Below are 21,380 nucleotides of genomic sequence, written 5' to 3'. Positions count from 1 at the left end.
GCCTTGCACTACAGCCTGGTTGGTCCCGGCCCTGGGGACTTCTCTACTGTGTCCCTTACCCATTGAAGAACTAGTGGAGAAGCCCTAAGGAGAAGAGATTTAGGAGAAAAGTGGGATTCTTTTTCCCTACCCCCTCTTATTCAGAAGTTTGATTTTTTGGGGGTGGGGGATGGGAGGGAATCGTCTCCTTTCCACAGGGCTTGAATCGAAACAGGTGGGTTTTACACTTGAGGCACAAGGATGTAATTCCAAGAGTAGATATATAGTAGATTTTTCTTGAAAACCAAGTTCAATTTTCAATCCAGGAGAATCATAGAAGGTCATAAACAAATTTAGAAATCATCCCCAGCACCTCCCAAAACCTCACTTTCTCATCCGGGCAATGGGGCTAATGAGAATAAGTCATGTTTGTTGGGCACTTTTGCCTGGTGAGATGCTAAGCCCTTTGTGGACATTATCTTAAGTCTTCATAACAACCCTTTAGAGTAGATACTGTTATTATAACTGGCTTGATGTTACAAATATGGCATCTGAATAACTTGCTCAAGACAGCTCAGCTAGTCAGTAAGGAAAGCAAGATTCTACAAGTCTAGGTCTTTCTAACTCCAGAGTTTAACGGATTACCCTCATGGGAGGATTTGATGAGCTAATGTGTACGAAGGGTTTAGCACAGTGCCTGGGCCCTGGGAAGCTTTGGTAGATGGTTATTTATAGCAAACACAACCAGAGAGTTCAAGATGTTTGCTCAGTACGGCATGGCTCATCTTTGGCAGAACCGGGAAGCCTACATTATGTGGCCTTTAAAGGAGAAGCTTTTCTTAATGTTTCTTCCCTTTGATCTCATCAACCCCATTTCTATTGGGCTGAAAGTGGTGATTAGAATCTTTAATATGTTAAGCTACCATTCCTTTACTGGATTGGGAATGTCACAAACTCCAATAACATTTGTTTAGGGTTTTGTTTGTTTTTGAGACAGAGTCTTGATCTGTCACCCAGGCTAGAGTGCACTGGTGCAATCTTGGCTCATTGCAACCTTCACCTACTGGGTTCAAGCACTTCTCCGGCCTCAGCCTCCTGAGTAGAGAGTAGCTGGGATTATAGGCGCCCACCACCATGCCTGGCTAATTTTTGTATTTTTAGTAGAGATGGGATTTCACCACGCTGGCCAGGCTGGTCTCGAACTGCTGACCTCAAGTGATTCGGCTGGCTTGATCTCCCAAAGTGCTCACATTACAGACGTGAGTCACTGCGCCTGGCATATTTAGGGTCTTGATGGCATACTTTAAGGGATGGCCTTTTTGGTCTCTAGGTCTTCTCCCTCCACCCCTGACCTTGCAACATTTAACCCTGGCCACACAATGGAGGAAAGGTTGAGTTTAGAGAAAGCCAGGCAACAATTTGAAAGAAACTTTGTATGTGATCCAAGGACAGAGGAAGAAGCTGCTCACAGTGGCTGAAAGGGGAGGTCGGACATCTGTGACTTGTATCAGGGTTTCAGGGGCTAGGGAGGAACAACCTCATCAAAGTTGTGAGGAAGGGGCCATAGAGGCCAGGTATGGCAGGTCACACCTGTAATCCCAGTGATTTGGGAGGCTGAGGTGGGGGGATGGCTTGAAGTCAGGAGTTTGAGACCAGACTGGGCAACACAGCAAGGCACTATCTCTACAAACAAATTTTAAAAATGGGCTGGGCGTAGTGGCATGCATCTGTAGTCCTAGTTATTCAGGAGGCTGAGGCAGGAGGATTGCTTGAGCCCAGGAGTTCAAGGCTGCAGTGGGCGATGATTGCATCACTGCACTCCAGCCTGGGAAACAGAGTGAGACTCTGTCTCAAAAAAAAGATGCGGGGCGTAGCACTGTACCAGGCTGAAAAATACAAGGCCCAGAGAGGGCAAGTGACTTGCCTAGCGTCACCCAGTGAGTTTTAGGCAGAGCTGAAACTTGTAACTCGAAGTCCTAAGGTCTTCCACAGGCTAACGAATAGCTTGTTTGTGCTCAAAGGATGAAGCAGTGAGTTGTTAGGACAGGACTGTGAACAGGGCTGACACATTCAGATGTGTTAAACATCGCTAATGCCATCTCTGAGTAAATTAGGCTTCAAACAGATCTGGATTCTAATCCTGGCTCCAACTTTTACAAGGGAGAGCTTTGCATTTACCTTTCAGGACCTTGATAGTCTTAGCAGGAAAATGGGAATAATAGATAATGCCACTCTTTCAGCCTTGGACTTTTTGTCTAACTGTGTGAATTTATCTGTAGGATAAATTCCCAGAAATGCCATTGCTCAGTTAAAGGGCATCTTACCTAAAATGAATAGATATTGCAAATGACCAGCTAAAGACATTGCAGGCTGGGCACAGTGGCTCACGCTGTAATCCCAGCACTTTGGGAGGCCAAGGCAGGTGGGTCACCTGAGGTCAGGAGTTCGAGACCAGCCTGGCCAACATGGTCTCTGCTAAACCCCATCTCTACTAAAAATACAAAAATTAGCTGAGTGTGGTGGTGTGCACCTGTAATCCCAGCTACTTGGGAGGCTGAAGCATGAGAATCACTTGAGCCTCGGAGGCAGAGGTTGCAGTGAGCCGAGAGCACACCACTGCACTCCAGCCTGGGCAACAGAGTGAGACAAAAAAAAAAAAGTATTGCAAATTGCATCTTGTTGCAGTCACATATGACAGCAGTCCCCAACCTCTTGGCACCAGAGACCAGTTTTGTGGAAGACAATTTTTTCCAGGGACCTGGGATGGAGTGGGGGTGGGGAGGATGGTTTTGGGATAGAACTGTCCCACCTCAGATCATCGGGCATTGGTTAGATTCTCATAAGGAACACACAACCTAGATCCCTTGTATGTGCAGTTCACAATAGGGTTCACGTTCCTGTGAGAATCCAATGCTGCTTCTCTGACAGGAGGCGGAGCTTAGGCAGTGATGCTCACTCACCCACTGCCCAGTCCTGCTGTGTAGCCTGGTTCCTGACAGGCCATGGACTGGTACTGCAGCACAAGGGTTGGGGACCCCTGACATAGGAGGCTATACATTTATTTTAATCTGTGGTATGCCAGAATTGTAAAACATAAAACACAGTGGGGCTTTTAGGGCCAGAAATAACCAGTTCTTGCTCACTTCCAGAGGCATCCTTCACAGGGCTACAGTGACTCTTACCAACCAAGTTTTCTCGGTCGGGAGGAAAAAATAGTGTTACACAGTAAGATAACTTCTTTCTGGAGTTATTTGAAACCATTGGTATTCAGATGATTAGGCAGATGTCACAAGGCAATAAGAAAGTGACAGGTTCACCATTCACTTTTTTTTTCTGTGAAAGTGAGGTAGAGCTTTCTTGGGAACAAGCCCTTGGGAGGTGAGGGGAGGGTGGAAATGGCGGAGGAGGATCTGGGGCAAGAAAAAGGGACTTTCTGCTAAGAATAATTGGGTGTCCATTTCCTCTTAGCAGAAAATTAGGATTAGATTCTGGATTCTACTCCTGACTCCAAATTTTACAAGTGGGGGCCTTGCATTTGCCTTCCAGGACCTCAGTCATCTTAGCAGGAAAATAACAACAGCAGGTGATGCCACCTTACAGAGCGCTTATGAGACATAGTGAGATGGTCTATCTAGGCAGCTGTCTGGCCCGATACCCGATGAATACAAGGGGCCCAATAAATACAGTGGCTGTTACTAATAATAGATCTAAACTGCCTTTTTGGTACTACTGGGGACCTGCCAAGCAGGTGCATTTAGAGTACCCAGTCCCTCTCCCTGCGACGCATTTGACGCCTCCCTACACCTGGACCAGGCCTTGAACGAGGATTTCCACTGCAGAGGTCCTTCCAGCTGGCAAATTGTGTTGCACATCAGGTTCAGAGAACTTCTGTTTTGCCCACGTGGCATTCATTCATTTGTTTATTTGAGAGATGGGCTCTCACTGTGTTGCCCAGGCTAGTCTAGAACTCCTAATTCAAGCAATCCTCTTGGCTTGGCCTCCCAAATTGCTTGGATTACAGGTGTGAGCCACTGTGTCTAGCCCTTTATGACATTCAGAATACAAGCAATTTTTCTTTCTTTCTTCTTTTTTGAAATGGAGTCTCACTCTGTCACCCAGGCTAGAGTGCAATGGCATGATCTCAGCTCACTGCAACCTTCTCCACCTCCCAGGCTCAAGCGATCTTCCCACCTCAGCCTCCCGAGTAGATGGGACTACAGGCATGTGCCGCCATGCCTGGCTAATTTTTGTATTTTCTGTAGAGATGGGGTTTCACCATGTTGCGCAGGCTGGTCTCAAACTCCTAAGCTCAAGCAATCTGCCTGCCTTGGCCTCCCAAAGTGTTGGGATTACAGGCGTGAGCCACAGTGCTGAACCCTGCATGGTATTTAGAATATGTGCAATACTCTAACATCTGGTGTGGGTCACTGTGTATTACTTACCTGATCTCCAAAAACATTTGGGTTTGTGTCTCTGGTCCAAAATCTTCAGCCAATGGCTTGACAGCCAAATCCTGAGGAAAGCTGTTGACCAGGCGAGGTGATATGCAAATCCTATACTCTCTGGGCTCTGGGATATTTAATTTACTTACTTACTTACCTACTTACTTACTTACTTATTTATGTATGTATGTATTTATTTATTTATCTATCTATTTATTTATTTAGGAGACAGAGTTTTGCTCTTGTCGTCTAGACTGGAGTGCAGTGATGTGATCTCAGGTCTCTGCAACCTCCACCTCTTGGGTTAAAGCGATTCTCCTGCATCAGCCTCCCGAGTAGCTGGGATTACAGGCGCCCACCACCACACCTGGTTAATTTTTGTATTTTTAGTCGAGACAGGGTTTCACCATGTTGGCCAGGCTGGTCTTGAACTCCTGACCTCGGATGATCCTCCTGCCTTGGCCTCCCAAAGTACTGGGATTATAGGCATCAGCCACCACGCCCGTCCTAATTTACTTTTTATTAATGCTGAAGCAGAGAGGGCAAGATCTTTTGCCCCTCAGTTCCTCTGGGAAAAATGAAACTGATGACCAAAAAAACCTAAAGCAGCCTGACATTCTCAGTTGGTCCAGTTTCAGCCCTTTGGCCAGAAGTCACAGACGGGTCCCACAGAATGGTAGAGCTAGGCCAGCCTACCATTGATTTCTTTTCCCTAAATGAAAAACACAAGGCCCAGAGAGGGCAAGTGACTTGTTCAGAGTCACCCAGCGGGTTTGGGGCAGAGCTGAGACTTGTTACTTGACGTCCTAAGGTCTTCCAGAGGCTAATGAATAGCTTGTTTGTGCTCAAAAAATGAAGCAGCCTGGGCACAGTGGCTCATGCTTGTAATCCTAGCCCTTTAGGAGGCTGAGGCAGGCAGATCGCTTGAGCTCAGGAGTTCGAGACCAGCCTGGGCCACACAGTGAGACCCCCCTGTCTCTACAAAAAAATGTGAGAATTAGAAAATTAGCTGAGTGTGCTGGTGCATGCCTGTGATCCCAGCTACTTGGGAGGCTGGGGTGGGAGAATGGCTTGAGCCTGGGAGGCAGAGTTTGCAGTGAGCCAAGATGGCCACTTCACTCTAGCCTGGGTGACAGAGCCAGATCCTGTCTCAAAAAAAAAAAAAAAAGCAGTTGTTGGTCAGGGCAGGACTGAAAACAGGGCTGACACACTCAGATGTGTCAAACACCACTAATGCCAAAGGTGACAGAGACATTTGTTTTCATCAAAACATTCGAGAAAGTTGGACGAGGTGACTCAGGCCTGTCATCCTAGAGCTTTGGGAGGCCAAGACAGGAGGATCGTTTGAGATCAGGAGTTTGCGACCAGCCTGGGCAACATAGCAAGGCCCCCATCTTTACAAAAAATAAAATTAGCCGGGCATAGTGGCCCACACCTGAGGGGGAGGATCCCTTGAGCCCATGAGTTTGAGCCTGCAGTGAGCTATGATTGCACCACTGCTCTCTACCCTGGGCATATAATGAGACCTTTCCCCCAGCCAAAACATTGAGAGCAGCTCTTGATGAGTGAACTGTCCTTTGTGATCAGCAGTTCTGGGTAATAATTTCAGAGATGTCCTTTCAGCCCTTGGAGCTGATGCAGGACCTTAAACATGAGCGATGGTGGAGGAGGGAGGGTTGGGAAGGTGCACCAAGGTAGATGGAGAGTGTCCCTGGGGTTGGGCCAACTGGTGGTCCGTTTCTGGTCCAATGTGTTCACCTTGCCCCCATCTGACCTTCTGTAGTCGGTACTCCGAGTTGAGTTTGACTAAGTGAGAGCTGCTCTCAGCTTTAGTGGTCTTTCCCAAGACAGCCCTTGTTTTTATTCTAAAGCTGTGGTTCTCAACTGGGAGCAGTTTTGCCACCCCATGGGACATCCAGCAGTGTCTGGAGACACTTTTGATTGTCATGAATGGAGGAAGGGGTGCCACTGGTATCTGGTGGGCAGAGGCCAGGGGTGCTGCAGAACATCCTGCAATGCACAGAAGAGCCCCCCTCACGACACAGAATGACCCAGCCCGAGAGTCAACAGTGAAGAGGTTGTGGCCAGGTGCGGTGGCTCACGCCTGTAATCCCAGCACTTTGGGAGGCCAAGGTGGGAGGATCGATTGCTTGAAGCCAGGAGTTCAAGACCAGCCTGGCCAACATGGTGAAACCCCATCTCTACTAAAAATACAAAAATTAGCCAGGTGTGGTGGCACATGCCTGTAGTCTCAGTTACTTGGGAGGCTGAGGCACGAGAATCACTTGAACCCAGGAGGTGGAGGTTGCAGTGAGCTGAGATTGCATCACTGCACTCCAGCCTGGGTGACAGAGCAAGACTGTCAAAAAAAAAGAGCAACTATTATTATTACTAGTATTAGTATTATTAATTTGTCAGGCTCACTGAATTTTCTCAAGGGCAAATCTGTGGCAAATGTTTTGGGGACCCAAGGCTCATAGCAGCAAAACAGCTTTCAGGTTTCCAGATCTGCCAGAGACTTAAATGTCCTGATGTGTGTTTTGTGTCTCAGTGAGGGAAAGGGAATATGTAGCACCTTCCAAATGGATTTGACCTTGACTGCTCCACTGTTGGAAGAGCTTCTCAACCTCCCCGGCTCCACCCCAGCCCAGATATTTCAGGGAATTAGGGTTCCAAGGAGCATGCTATGGAAAACAGCATTCTAGCGTGAGTCCAAGCTTCTCATCCCCTATCTTGCTGTCTTTTGACCAAAGCAGATTTTGCACGTCGTAACTGTCATCAAAGACATCAAAGCCAGAGGGAAGCCAGCCTGCTCCAAGCTCTCCTTTTTTGGACAGAGACTGAATCTTTGCACTTGATCTTGTTTGTGTTTTTAAATCTGAGGTTAGACAGGGTCCCGGGCAATGGAGATGTGCGTGTCCTTTTATTTTTCTGTTGTATTTTTTGCTATTTTTTCTGACTTTTAAGGCAACTCATCAACATGGCAATTAGAGCCCATTTAGGGCCGGGCACAGAAGCTCACGCCTGTAATCCCAGCATTTTGGGAGGCTGAGGAGGGAAGATCACTTGAGGTCAGGAGTTTAAGACCAGCCTGGGCAACATGGTGAAACCCCGTCTCTACAAAGAATACAGAAAAATAGCTGAGCATGGTGGCAGGTGCCTGTAGTCCCAACTATTTGGGAGGCTGAGGTGGGAGGATTACTTGAGCCTGGGAGGTGGAGGTTGCAGTGAGCTGAGGTCATGCCACTGCACTCCAGCCTGGGAGACCGAGCAAGACCATGTCTCAAAAAAAAAAAAAAAAAAAAGTCCACTTTACTTGTTATGGTGCTTAGAACAAATGAAACATTCTCCTATCCCTCTTGGGATGTAATTGGCTACCATCTGCACAAACTCTTAATTATTGCACAATAATATCAATATACTTAATGCTACTGAACTACATTTAAGAGGCTCAGGTGGTGAATGTTAGCTGTATTTTACCACAAAGATAAGAGGGAAGGAAAATGAAGTGTACTTTACAACCAAAAGTCCACACACCGTGGGTGTGCAGCTTGATGAGTTTTTGAGAGGATATATATATATATTTTTAGATGGGGGTCTCTGTCACCCAGGCTATAGTGCAGTGGCATGATCACGGCTCACTGCATCCTCGACCTCCTGTGCTTAAGCGTTCCTCCCACCTCAGCCTCCTGAGTAGCTGGGACTGCGGGTGCACATTATCACACCCAGCTAATTTTTGTATTTTTGCTAGAGACAAGGTTTCACCATGTTGACCAGGCTGGTCTCAGCCTCCTGGGCTCAAGTTATCCTCCTACCTCGGTCTTCCGCTCAAGTAATTACTTAGAGATGGGTCTTGCTGTGTCTTGAACTCCTGGGCTCAAGTGATCCTCCCACCTTGGCTTCTCAAAGTGCCGGGATTGCAGGCGTGAGCCATGTCACCTGGCCCAGCAGTTCAGTGAATTTTCGGAAAGTGAACACTCATAGGGCCGGCATTCAGATGAAGATCTAGAGCGTTGACCCTCCCCAGCCCCCATCACGTTCTGTCCTTGCAATCACTGCACCCCCAAGGCTCATTCATTCCTTATCTGAGCTCTGTCACTGTGGATGTATCCTGCCTGGTTTTGGGCCTCAGTTCAACAGTCAGCCTGTGCTTTTTGTGACCACCTTCTTTTGCTCAAGTGTGTGTTGTGAGACGTCCTTTTTTGTGGTGTGAAGCCGTAGTTTACTTCACCTGATTTGAGTCCTATTTTGGGTGTTTGTAATGTGCCAGGCACTGTGCCAGGTGTCTTAAAGGATGGATTCCTTTATGGGCATCTGACAAGGCCACCCACCTTATGTAAAAGACAGAACCACACAGACTCCAGCATGAGACGCAGGTTCGGGTCCCGGCTCTGACATTTCTGGGTTTTTTTGTTTTTTTGTTTTTGAAATGGAGTCTGACTCTGTCACCAAGGCTGGAGTGCAGTGGTATGATCTCGGCTCACTGCAACCTCCACCTCCCAGGTTCAAGTGATTCTCCTGACTCAGCCTCCCGAGTAGCTGGGGCTACAGGAGCACACTCCTGGATAATTTTTAAATTTTGTATTTTTAGTAGAGACAAGGTTTCACCATGTTGGCCAAGCTGGTCTCAGACTCCTGAACTCAAGTGATCCACTCACCTCGGCCTTCCAAAGTTCTGGGGTTACAGGCGTGAGTCATCACACCTGGCCTACTTGTGGTCAATCTTATTTCGTCTTCACACCCTCCCATTTCTCTTATGCGTCCTCCAGTCTCTCTCTCTCTCTCTCTCTCTCACACACACACACACACACACACACACACACACACACAATCTGCTGCAACATCTTAAGAACCAAGAGATTATCAAGGAATTATGGAATACTTTGTCACATTTTCTATTTTGCTGCCTGTTTAAACTAACCTTGGTTACACTATTAAAGGAACACGTATCGTATTGAGCCACTTCTGTGACTATGGCTGTCCAGAAATAAACAATATTAAAACATCCAACAGTAGTAAATGCTCTTGGTTAGGAATGAGAGAAGTGGCTTAGAGTCATAGGAAGTGGGAAAGGGTGTAGAAACAGAAGGTACTTGGTGTAGACCAGGGGTGTCCTATCTTTTGGCTTCCCTGGGCCGCACTGGAAAAATAAGAATTGTCTTGGACCACACATAAAATACGCTAACACTAATGATAGCAGATGAGCTTAAAAGAAAAAATCGCAAAAAAAATCTCATACTGTTTTAAGAAAGTTTATGAATTTGTATCGGGCCGCATTCAAAGCCATCCTGGGCTGCGTGCAGCCTGTGGGCTTCAGGTTAGACAAGCTTGGTGTAGAGAGTTTCATCTAAACCTCATGGCAGCTCTGTAGGGCACCCATTAGGCCCCCAGTATTAACATATGGTAAGTTTGAGTCTCAGAAATCTACGTGAGTCACCTAGAAGCATGCATTCTGCAGTGGCAGAGTCACGTTTGAATTCGTATCTGATTGCAAAGTCTGGATGTCTTTCCACGACTGCAGGTTATCTTACCTCTCAAGATGAGGCAACCAATCCAGTTTTGCCAGCACCAATGAAATTGCAATTTATTTAAAGGCTCGGAAAGATCTTTTAGGGTAATGAAAATGCCCTATATTTATGAAATGTTCTCATTCTCTGTGGCTTTTTCTTTTTTTTCTTTTTCTTTTTTTTTTTGAGACAGGGTCTTACCCTGTCACCCAGGCTGGAGTGCAGTGATGTAATCATAGCTCACTATAGCCTTAATAAACTGCTGGGCTCAAGCAACCTTCATGCCTCAGCCTCCTAGTAGCTGGGACTACAAGCACGCATCATCACGCCTGGCTTATTTTTTTTTTAAGGGATGGGATCTTGCTATAATGCCCAGTCTGGTCTTAAACTCCTGGGCTTAAGCAATCCTCCTGCTTTGGCCTCCCAAAATATGGGATTATACATGTGAACTACTGCCAGCCTCTTTTCTTTCAATTATTTTTTAATCTATAGGTTCATCTCCTTTTTGTTTGTATTTATTTGTTAAAGAAACAGAGTCCTGGCCAAGAGTAGTGGCTCACACCTGTAATCTCAGCACTTTGAGAGGCCGAGGCAGGCAGATCACCCGAGGTCACGAGTTTGAGACCAGCCTGGACTATATGGTGAAACCCTGTCTCTACTAAAAATACAAAAATTAGCCAGGCATGGTGGTGGGCTCCTGTAATCCCAGCTACTTGGGAGGCTGAGGCAGGAGAGTCGCTTGAACCTAGGAGGTAGAGGTTGTAGTGAGCCAAGATCCCGCCATTGCACTCTAGCTGGGTGACAGAGCGCAGTCTCTCACCTTTGAGATTTTATTGCATTGTTTAACACGCTCTCCTGTGCCTTGCATTTTCCACAGACAGGCGTTAGATCTGGAGGCTTCATCACCTGCATCCCCCATCTCCATCCCCTTTTCTTTTTAGCAAGAATATGTCATTAGTGGTAATGGCACTTCCTGTGGTGTCCCATCTGCAGGCATGTAATGTTTATAATGTCTAGTCAGTTCTCTCATTTTGTGATGTTAGGGCTAATTAGTAGATTTAGGTGATGTCAGGTGGACCCATCCCTTATAAAATTCCACAGCAGCTCTTCATCTGATATAGTCAGTCTTATGGTGGGGACCCTAGACCAGCATCATCATTATCACCCGAAAGCTAGTTAGAAATGCATACTCTTGGGCCTCATCCCAGTCCTACTGACTCAGAAGCTAATGCACCAGGAAATGTGAGCCCCATTGGCCTAACAGTTTTAGCAATTACAGGTAGCCCTTGCCAAGAGCCAGCCTGCCTGCCTGCCTGTCTTCCTTCCGGTCTCCCTTCCGGTCTCCCTTCCTTCCTTTCTCCCTCCCTCCCTTCCTCCCTTCTTTCCTTCCTTCTTCCCTCCCCACCCCTCTCTCTCTCTTTCTTTCTTTCTTTGCAAAGTCTTGGGCTCATTGCAACCTCCACCTTTGGGGTTCAAGTAATTCTCCTGCCTCAGCTTCCTGAGTAGCTGGAATTATAGGTGCACGCCACTATGCCCGGCTAATTTTTGTATTTTTTAGTTGAGACAGAGTTTTGCCATGTTGCCCAGGCTGGCCTCAAACTCTTGACCTCAGGTGGTCCACCCGCCTGGGCCTTTCAAAGTGCTGGGATTATAGGTGTGAGCCACCGCGCCTGGCTTGAGACTTACTATTTTATTAAAGTTTTACAAACAGTTACATCCTAGTTTTATTGTTCTCCATGTATTTGCTGGAATTCTTCCATGTAGAAGGGAGTCTTTAAGATAGGGTAAGTGGAGTCAGGGGCAGGACACTGTCGGTCTTACTATGAGCTAAGCCAAATACAACAATGATGTTAAAATGCAGGAAGGCTTTTTTGTTAAACCTAGGACAATGCATGTTGTCTACCAGATCTGTATTTCTCTTTCTGGATATCTGAAGTGATTATTCAGATTTAGATGGGATTTCCTCATTTCTCTGCTTTTTTTTTTTTTTTTTTCTTTTCTTACAATTTTTTTTTTTTTTTTTTTTTAAGTCTTCTTTGTTGCCTGGGCCAAAGTGCAGTGGCGCGATCTCAGCTCACTGCAACCTCTGCCTCTCGGATTCAAGCGATTCTCATGCCTCAGCCTCCCCAGTAGCTGGGATTGTAGGTGCATGCCACGATGCCCAGCTAATATTTTTGTGTTTTTAGTAGAGCAGGTTTCACCATGTTGGCCAGGCTGGTCTCGAACTCTGGACCTCAAGCAGCCCTCCTACCTCAGCCCCCACAAAGTGCTAGGATTACAGGTGTGAGCTACCATTCCTGGCCACCACTTTTTTTCATCGGCTACTATAGCAGGTCTCCCAGCAGAAAATCTCCTCTGAGCAAATCAGCTTCCAGGTTTGTGTTTTTGAGACCAAGTTTCGCTCTTACTGCCCAGGCTGGAGCACAATGGCACAATCTTGACTCACTGCAACCTCTGCCTCCTGGGTTCAAGTGATTCTCCTGCCTCAGCCTCCCGAGTAGCTGGGATTACAGGCATGTGCCATCATGCCCGACTACTTTCTGTGTTTTTAGTAGAGATGGGGTTTCACCATGTTGGCCAGGCTGGTCTCGAACTCCTGACCTCAGGTGATCCACCTGCCTCAGCCTCCCAAAGTGCTGGGATTACAGGCATAAGCCACCGCACCAGCTGCAGGTTTTTTCAATTAGTCCTTTAATTATTATTGTCAGCCCTGAAATAAAAAAAATAGGTATTGGAATATCTGCCACTCCCATTCTGTCTTGCAAAATCTGCATCACCCAAAAGGTTGGATTTCAGGAGTTGGCTGCTCAGCTCTAGGGATCCAGTAGTGGGACGTGGGTCTTTATTCTGTCTCTGTGGGATTTGGGGCCCAAGCGTGGGGATTATCAGTGAATTGAAAGGAGTTGTGAATCCTCTCCTGAAGGAGGGATGTCAACCGCACATAGATCCTGGTGGCCATATGTCCTCACTTAGCCAGCAACTCAGTTCTTTGGAGCCCGGCAGCAAGAGGTGAAAGGGGCTGTGAGTCAGTGTTTGCAGGACAGCCCCTGCAGCTGTGGTCAGAGAGTCAGGAACAGGGGGCTGGACAGGCCTATTGAGCGAGCTCTCTCTGTCCCTCTTCTCATAAACACATCTGGGTACAGGACAGATAACGTGAATCTGCCATCAATGGGCTTTCCATGTAGAGAGGACATCGAATAACCTAATCTTCCATCAAGAGAGATTTCTCCTTCTCAATTTAGTTACCCTAAGGAACAATTCGTATAGAAAAGGCAGAATCAAGATTTTCACATTCCACCCCACTTTCTGTACCCATTTAAAAAATAATGCATTTGGGGCTGGGTGCAGTGGCTCATGCCTGCAATCCCAGCACTTTGAGAGGCCGAGGCTGGTGGATCACTTGAGGTCAGGAGTTTGAGACCAGCCTGGCCACCTTGATGAGGCCCTGTCTCTACTAAAAATGCAAAAATTAGCTGGGTGTGGTGGTGTGTGCCTGTAATCCCAGTTACTCAGGAGGCTGAGGCAGGAGAATCACTTGAATCCGAGAGGCAGAGGTTGCAGTGAGCCAAGATTGCACTACTGCACTCCAGTGTAGACAACAGAGCAGGACTCCATCTCAAACAACAACAACAACAACAACAACAGCAAAAATCATTTTGAACATATGGATTTAAATATATTTGTCTTTCGTGATGGACATACAATTATTTTTCTTACTGATATTCAAAGTGTCTCATATTTGACCAGCTAGAACCCTAGTATAATATTTTGGTATGCAATTTTCTAGACTTTTAGAAATGTACACACAAGCATATAAAATGAAGACAAATATTTTATGACAAATATTTTAATCAGCTTTATTGAGGCATAATCTATATAAAGTAAAACTCACCAACTTAAATTCACTTAAATTTTTTTTAAGTGTATAGCTTGAGTGAGTTTTTCAGCTTAAAAAATTTATTTCTTAATTGACAAATGATCATACATGTTCACGGGGTCCATAATGATTTTTTTAGTTGTTTGGTTTGTTGGTTTTGAGACAAGGTTTCACTCTGTCGCCCAGGCTGGAGTGCAGTGGCATGATTACGGTTCACTGCAGCCTTGACCTCCTGGGCTCGGGCTATCTTCCTATCTTAGCCTCCTGAGTAGCTGGAACTATAGGCATGTGCCACCATGTCCGGCTAATTTTTAATTTTTTGTACAGACACGGGGTCTTCTTATATTGCCCAGGTTGGTCTTGAACTCCTGGCCTCAAGGGATCCTCCTATCTCAGCTTCCCAAAGTGCTGGGATTACAGGTATGAGCCACTGAGTCCAGCTCTTAGTAATGGTTTGATATTAATACATATAATGTGTGGGGAGATAAGATCAGGATAATTAGCACATCCGTCATCTCAAGCAGTTACCATTTCTTTTATTTACTTTGCTACTTCCTATGTGATGACATCTATCTCTTTGTGTTGGGAACATTCAGTGTCCTTCTAGCTCTTGGAAACTATGTAATATTTTATTGTTCACTTTAGTCATGCTATAGGGATACAGAACATTCTTAATGAGTTTTGACAAATGTATACAGTCTTGTAAGCACCACCATAACCACAGCGAATGCTTTTACCACCCCGAAAGGTGGGGCTTCTCACCTCTTTTGTACTTCTTTTGTGCCTCTTAACAATCAGTTCCTTTCCTCACCACTGGCAACTCTTTTTTTTGTTTGTTTGTTTGAGATGGAGTCTCACTCTGTCACCCAGGCTGGAGTGCAGTGGTGCAGTCTCGGCTCGCTGCAGCCTCTGCCTCCCGGGTTCAAGCGATTCTCCTGCCTCAGCTTTTCGAGTAACTGGGATTACAGGTGTGCACCACCATGCCCAGCTAAGTTCTGTATTTTTAGTAGAGATGGGGTTTTACCACATTGGCCAGACTGCTTTCAAACTCCTGACCTCAAGTGATTCCCCCGCCTTGGCCTCCCGAAGTGCTGCAATTACAGGTGTGAGCCACCGTGCATGGCCTCCACTGGCAACTCTTGATTGCCTGTCACCATAGGTAGGCGTTTTCTATTTTGCCATAACTTTTTTTTTTTTTTAGACAGAGTCTCATTCTTTTGCCCAGGCTGGAGTGCAGTGGGGTGATCTCAGCTCACTGCAGCCTCCACCTCCCGGGTTCAAGCAATCCTTTTGCCTCAGCCTCCTGCGTAGCTGGGACTACAGGTGTGTGCCACCACATCCCCATTAATATTTGTATTTTTCGTAAAGACGGGGGTGGGGGTGGGTCTCACCATGTTGCCCAGGCTGGCCTTGAACTCCTGACCTCAGGTGATCCACCCAACTCGGCCTCCCAAGGTGCTGAGATTACAGGTGCGAGCCACGGCACCCAGCTGCCATTACTTTCAATCACAATAACCACACTTACTTTTGCACCAGCCTAATAGCTTTTCATATTGAAGGAATAATACAGCATGTGGCCTTTCTGATTTCTTTCACTAAGCATGATGCTTTGGAGACTCATTTATTTTATTGCATCATTTCTTTCCTTTTACTGAGTCGTATTCCAATATATACATTGGGTTGTTCGTTTGTTTGTTTTTAAGACATAGTCTCACTCTGTCACCCAGGCTGGAGTGCAGTGGCTTGATCTTGGTTCACTGCAATCTTGACTTCCCAGGCTCAGGTGATTCTCCCACCTCAGCCTCCCAAGTAGCTGGGACTACAGGTGTGCGCTACCATGCCCGGCTAATTTTTTGTATTTTTTGTAGAGACAGGGTTTTGTCATGTTGCCCAGGCTGGTCTCCAACTCCTGGGCTCAAGCGATCTGGGTAATTCTATGTTTTATCATTTGAGGACTCTTATTTTGCAGTGAGCAGTTAGACTTGACCATCTTCCCATATCAGCACGTGTAGACATACTTCCTGCTTCTTTTTTTTCTTTCTTTCTTTCTTTTTTTTTTTTTTTTTTTTTTTTGAGATGGAATCTCGCTCTGTCCCCCACGCTGGAGTATAATGGCACTATCTTGGCTCGCTGCAACCTCTGCCTCCCGGGTTCGAGCAATTCTGCCTCAGCTTCCAAGTAGCTGGGATTACAGGTGCATGCCACCACACCTGGCTAATTTTTGTATTTTCATTAGAGACAGGGTTTCACCATGTTGGCCAGGCTGGTCTTGAACTCCTGGCCTCAAGTGATTCGCCTGCCTCGGCCTCCCACAGTATTGGGATTACACGTGTGAGCCACCTTGCCCAGCCCTACTTCCTGCCTCTTAACCACTGGGTAGTATTTCACGGTATGGAAATAGCATGGCTTATGTGTCCAGCTCTATGTTGATGGACGTTTGGGTTGTTTGACTTTTGGTATTCTAGGCGATGACACACATCCCTTTCTGAAGGGCCTTTGGGTGGTCTCTGTTCTCTGACCACATACACAATACTTCAGGTCTTTGTACTTGGTGGGATGTCTCTGCAGACCGAGTTCCTAGGCAGGGCAAGGTGAGTGGTGGATCTGTCTTCAGGACTTAGTTGTGGTCTGATTCTGACCCTGTTACCTTATTCCACAGGGGACCAACAAGGCACCATGGCACAGAAGGGCCAACTCAGTGACGATGAGAAGTTCCTCTTCGTGGACAAAAACTTCATCAACAGCCCAGTGGCCCAGGCTGACTGGGCCGCCAAGAGACTCGTCTGGGTCCCCTCGGAGAAGCAGGGCTTCGAGGCAGCCAGCATCAAGGAGGAGAAGGGGGATGAGGTGGTTGTGGAGCTGGTGGAGAATGGCAAGAAGGTCACGGTTGGGAAAGATGACATCCAGAAGATGAACCCGCCCAAGTTCTCCAAGGTGGAGGATATGGCGGAGCTGACGTGCCTCAACGAAGCCTCCGTGCTACACAACCTGAGGGAGCGGTACTTCTCAGGGCTAATATATGTGAGTATTGCTGGCAGTCAGGTACCTACTCCTGGCCTCATAAGGAAAGTAGGCATTAGAAATGTGTTGGGAGGGCCGAGTGCAGTAGCTCACGCCTGTAATCCCAGCACTTTGGGAGGCCGAGGCGGGCAGATCACCGGAGGTCAGAAGTTTGAAACCACGCTGGCCAACATGGTGAAACCCTGTCTCTACTAAAAATACAAAAAGTAGCCGAGCGTGGTGGTGTGCACCTGTAATCCCAGCTACTGGGGAGGCTGGGGCAGAAGAATTGCTTGAACCCAGGAGGTGGAGGTTGCAGTGAGATTGTTTTATTGCACTCCAGCCTGGGTGAGAGAATAAGACTCTGTCTCAAGGATAAAAGAAAAAAAAAAAGGAAATGTGTTGGGAGGCTGACAATTTGATCAAGGGAGATTACAAGATGAAGTGGCATCATTCCAACGTAGCTTCACAGCTCAGCCCTTGAACAGGTTATTTGCCCTGTTGAAGCCTCGGTTTTCCTATCAGTAAAATGGGAATAATCACCCTCATTACAGACAGGGGGTATGACAATCCCATGTTATCACATATGCCAAGTGCCAAGATATATGACAAACTCTCAACAGATTTCCTTGGCATCGTTCTGTCCTCCCTTCCTCTTGAAAATAAAGAGCTCATAACTGCTTTGGAAAGGCTGGTTTGTCTTGGCAGCCAGGTGGGTAGGAGACATGAGGATGTGGCTAGGTTTTAGGGAGGCCTTCCTTGTCACAGAGGGGAATGTTCAGATTGATCCTAGGACTCTTTTAGGTAGACTTGCAGATCGGAGTGGACTAGAGATGGCACAATATGGTAGCCACTGGCCACTCGTGGCTAACTAAATTTAGATTTAAATTAATTAAAAGAAACATTAGACCAGGTGTGGTGGCTCATGCCTGTAATCCCAGCACTCTGGGAGGCCAAGGCGGGTAGATCACTTGAAGTCAGGAGTTCGAGACCAGCCTGGCCAACTTGATGAAACCCCCGTCTCTACTAAAAATACCAAAATTAGCCGGGCATGGTCGTGCACACCTATAATCCCAGCTACTTGGGAGGCTGTGGCAGGAGAATTGCTTGAACCCAGGAAGTAGAGGTTGCAGTGAGCCAAGATTGTGCCATTGCACTCTAGCCTGGGCAATAAGAGCGAAACTCAATCTCAAAAAAAAAAAAAAATTAAAAAATTTATTGGCTGGGTACATGGGTTCTCACCTGTAATCCCAGAACTTTGGGAGGCCAAGGTGGGTGGATCACCTAAGGTCAGGAGCTCTAGACCACCCTGGTCAACATAATAAAACCCCGTCTCTACTAAAAATACAAAAATTAGCTGGGCATGGTGGTATGCGCCTGTTATCCCGGCTTCTTGGGAGGCTGAGGCAGGAGAATCACTTGAACCCGGGAGACGGAGGTTGCAGTGAGCCAAGATCGCGTTATTGTATCCAGCCTGGGCAACAAGAGCAAAACTTCATCTCTAAATAAATACATAAATAAAAGAAAATACAAAATAACAAATTTATTTCTTTTGTTGTATTGGCCCTGGGTCAAGTAGTCAATAGCCACCTGTGGCTAGTGGCGGGTGTACTGTGTAGTATAAGTGCAGAATGTTCCCATTATCATAGAAGGTGCTGTTGGACTGCCTGGACTAGATGATTGGGGCTTGGAGTGTGACATTGTGGGGCATGGGTCCATTGTGGGATTGGATCAGCTTTCTAGAACAAGAAGGATATTGATATCCCCATGACGCCAGACCGGTGCACAGAGGTTACCCAACCCAGCCTATGTTGATCTCTTCTCTCTGAAAGGGCTTTGCTCACCCTTGAGCAGATTACCTCATGCCTCTGAAGCTTTGTTTTCTTTTCTGTAAAATGGATGCAAGAATAGTACCAGCCTCTTGGGAGCCGGGCACAGTGGCTCGTGCCTGTAATCCCAGCACTTAGGGAAGCTGAGGCAAGTGGATCACTTGAGCCCAGGAGTTTGAGACCAGCCTGGGCAACACAACAAGACCCGATCTCTGCAAAAAGAAATTAGCCAGGCACAGTGGTGCGTACCCATAATCCCAGCTACTCAGGGAGGCTGAGGTAGGAGGATCACTTGAGCCCAGGAGTTCAAGGCTGCAGTGAGCTGTGATTGTGCTACTACGTTCTGGCCTGGGTGACAGAGCCAGACCTTGTCTGCTTTTTTTAAAAAAAAATAGTACCAGCCTCATGGAGCGGGTTACTCTAAAGAGAAAACACTTAACACACTTCCTGCTGCATGTTAAGTGTAGGCACTGAAAATATTAAGTGTTATTAGATTGGTTTTTGCTGTGGTCATGATCATTTTTGATTTTCCTAGTAAGATGTTCTTCTTCCATCACTTGGCATCCTTCTGTCCCTTTGGTCCTGGTCTGTACATTTTGCCAAGTGAAAATTACAAAAAGCCCCTTGTCATCTCTAAAAATGTCCTGCACATTTTTTTCCTAATTAGGAAACTAAGACATGTTCACTATGGAACACTTGGAGAATTCAGAAAGCATAGTGAACACAAAACGGAAAAACTAGTCCTTAACCAGAGATGCTGTGCATTGTCTCTTTGTGAGCCTGGTATACGTTTACATATTTAAAAGCCTATTGGGCACACAGTTGAGTGACTTGCTCTTTTTTCCGTTTGGAAATGCTCAGTGATGACTTGTGTAATGTATCTCAGGCAGCCCCAAAGGTACCCCTTTTAAGGAGTAGTATAGAATCTGTCATGGGGATAGGCCATTTTTCCACTGTTCTTATAGGCATTTCAGAAGGGGTTACAGTGGCTTTTTAAAGAGTCAAATGGTAAGAGTGAGCAACTGAGCAACTCGTGACTTCTTTTTTTTTTTTTTTTTTTTGAGATGGGGGTTTACTCCATCATCCAGGCTGGAGTGCAGTGGTTCCATCATAACTCACTACAGCTTCCAAGTCCTGGGTTCAAGCGATCCTGTCACCTCAGCCTCCTGAGTAGCTGTGGACCACAGGCATGCACCACCACACCTGGCTAATTAATTTAAAAAAAATTTTTTTTTGTAGAGACTGGGACCTCACTAGATCGCCCAGGCCGGTCTCAAACTCCTGGCCTCAAGCCATCTCCTGCCTTGACTTTTCACGGTGCCAGGATTACAGGTGTGAGCCACTGTGCCCAGCCATAACTATTGAATATGTTCTCCAACTCAAGTGCTGTACTTTGTTTGACACATTTTATTCTATTTAACACAACATCCACTGAGTTTAAAATGTTTGCCCCTTTTAGAGGAGGAAGCTGAGGTGCAGTGCTCTAAGTGTATCTTTACTTTCTTAAGTAGGGGACGTCTCTTGTCTGTGGCACTGCTCGTGTGGAAATATTATTGACCTGGGGATGTTGGTATGTTAGACATTTTTTCTTTCTTCCTTCCCTTCCTTCCCTTTCTTTTTCTTTGTTTTTCTTGCTTTCTTGCTTTCTTTCTTGATGAAACTTCACTCTTGCTCCTCCAGCTGGAGTGCAGTGGAGCGATCTTGGTTCACTGCAACCTCCGCCTCCTGGGTTGAAGTGATTCTCCTGCCTCAGCCTCCCGAGTAGCTGGGATTGCGGGGATGTGCCACCATGCCTGGCTGATTTCTGTATTTTTAGTAGAGACGGGTTTCACCATGTTGGCCAGGCTGGTCTCCAACTCCTGACCTCAGTTGATGCACTTGTCTCAGCCTCCCAAAGTGCTGGGATCACAGGCCTGAGCCACCGTGCCCAGTCAGTATATTGGATGTTTCTAAAGAGGCCCGTCTGTAGGGAACTAGAGGGAAAATTGGACTCTTTGGGGCCCAGGTCTTCCATCTAAGATATATCATCTCCATCTAGGGAGTTTCAGGACAGGCCTATGTATTAATCTCACCTGCTGTCCTCAAATAGAAATCAGAAAAAAACATACTAAGGGGCGTATGAAGGTCCTGAGACTCAAAATATCTTCTGACAGCAGATTAAAAATAAATAAATCAAAGCTTCAAATTCCTGCTGTGCTTCTCTAGACAGATTAGATTAAAATCCTTTCAGCCTTGTGATGATGGCCCCGCTCTTCTCTTGTTCCTTTCTGGTCAATTTAATTGCTTAATAGAAACCGTTGTCCATGACGGAGAAGATAAAGAAGGACAGGGGTCGGGGTGGGGGAGCCCAGTAAGTTACTCTCCCAGCCCATAATAGCAGCATGCATGACTCTTGTTAATAGGCGGGTGGTGAAGTGATACCAGGTCCATGGTCTGGCATGCATGACTTTGCCCTCTGTGATGAAGATGAACTTTTCTCCTCCATTCTGCAAGGCTCACCTCAAACGATGGGCCTTTGAGAAGGTTCTGGCAGACCTCTTGTCCTCTTGGATCTAGAAGAGTCTATAGAAGCCAGAGGAGCTTGTCTCCTTATCTTAGAGATGCAGGTTCTGGGCTCAGCAATGTCCAATCTACCTAAACTGCTAAAGACCATTTGTGGCGTACCCGGAGGGGAGCACAGCTTTGATGCCTGGTCCTAAGGGCCCCTTGGTCTTCTGAACGCTGTCTTTTGGCTGAGTTCCATCTG

At 46.5% G+C, this 21,380-nt stretch overlaps 1 protein-coding gene across 5 annotated transcripts in view; it reads left to right on the top strand.

The window, feature by feature from the left end:
- Positions 1–21,380, top strand: part of MYH11 (myosin heavy chain 11) — a 157,765-nt gene that overhangs the window by 1,965 nt on the left and 134,420 nt on the right. For 3 of the 5 annotated variants that reach the window (XM_023189732.3, XM_023189731.3, XM_031934478.1), the window contains exon 1: positions 16,482–16,826. In XM_023189732.3, coding sequence (XP_023045500.1) covers positions 16,482–16,826 — 345 coding nt within the window. Of the gene's footprint in view, positions 1–16,464; positions 16,827–21,380 lie in introns of those variants that run through there. The other 2 variants (XM_023189735.3, XM_023189733.3) reach the window with 1 other exon arrangement.

This window comes from Piliocolobus tephrosceles, chromosome 17 (genome assembly GCF_002776525.5).
Source record: "Piliocolobus tephrosceles isolate RC106 chromosome 17, ASM277652v3, whole genome shotgun sequence".
NCBI classification, from domain to species: domain Eukaryota; kingdom Metazoa; phylum Chordata; class Mammalia; order Primates; family Cercopithecidae; genus Piliocolobus; species Piliocolobus tephrosceles.
This window is presented reverse-complemented; position numbering and strand designations above follow the sequence as displayed.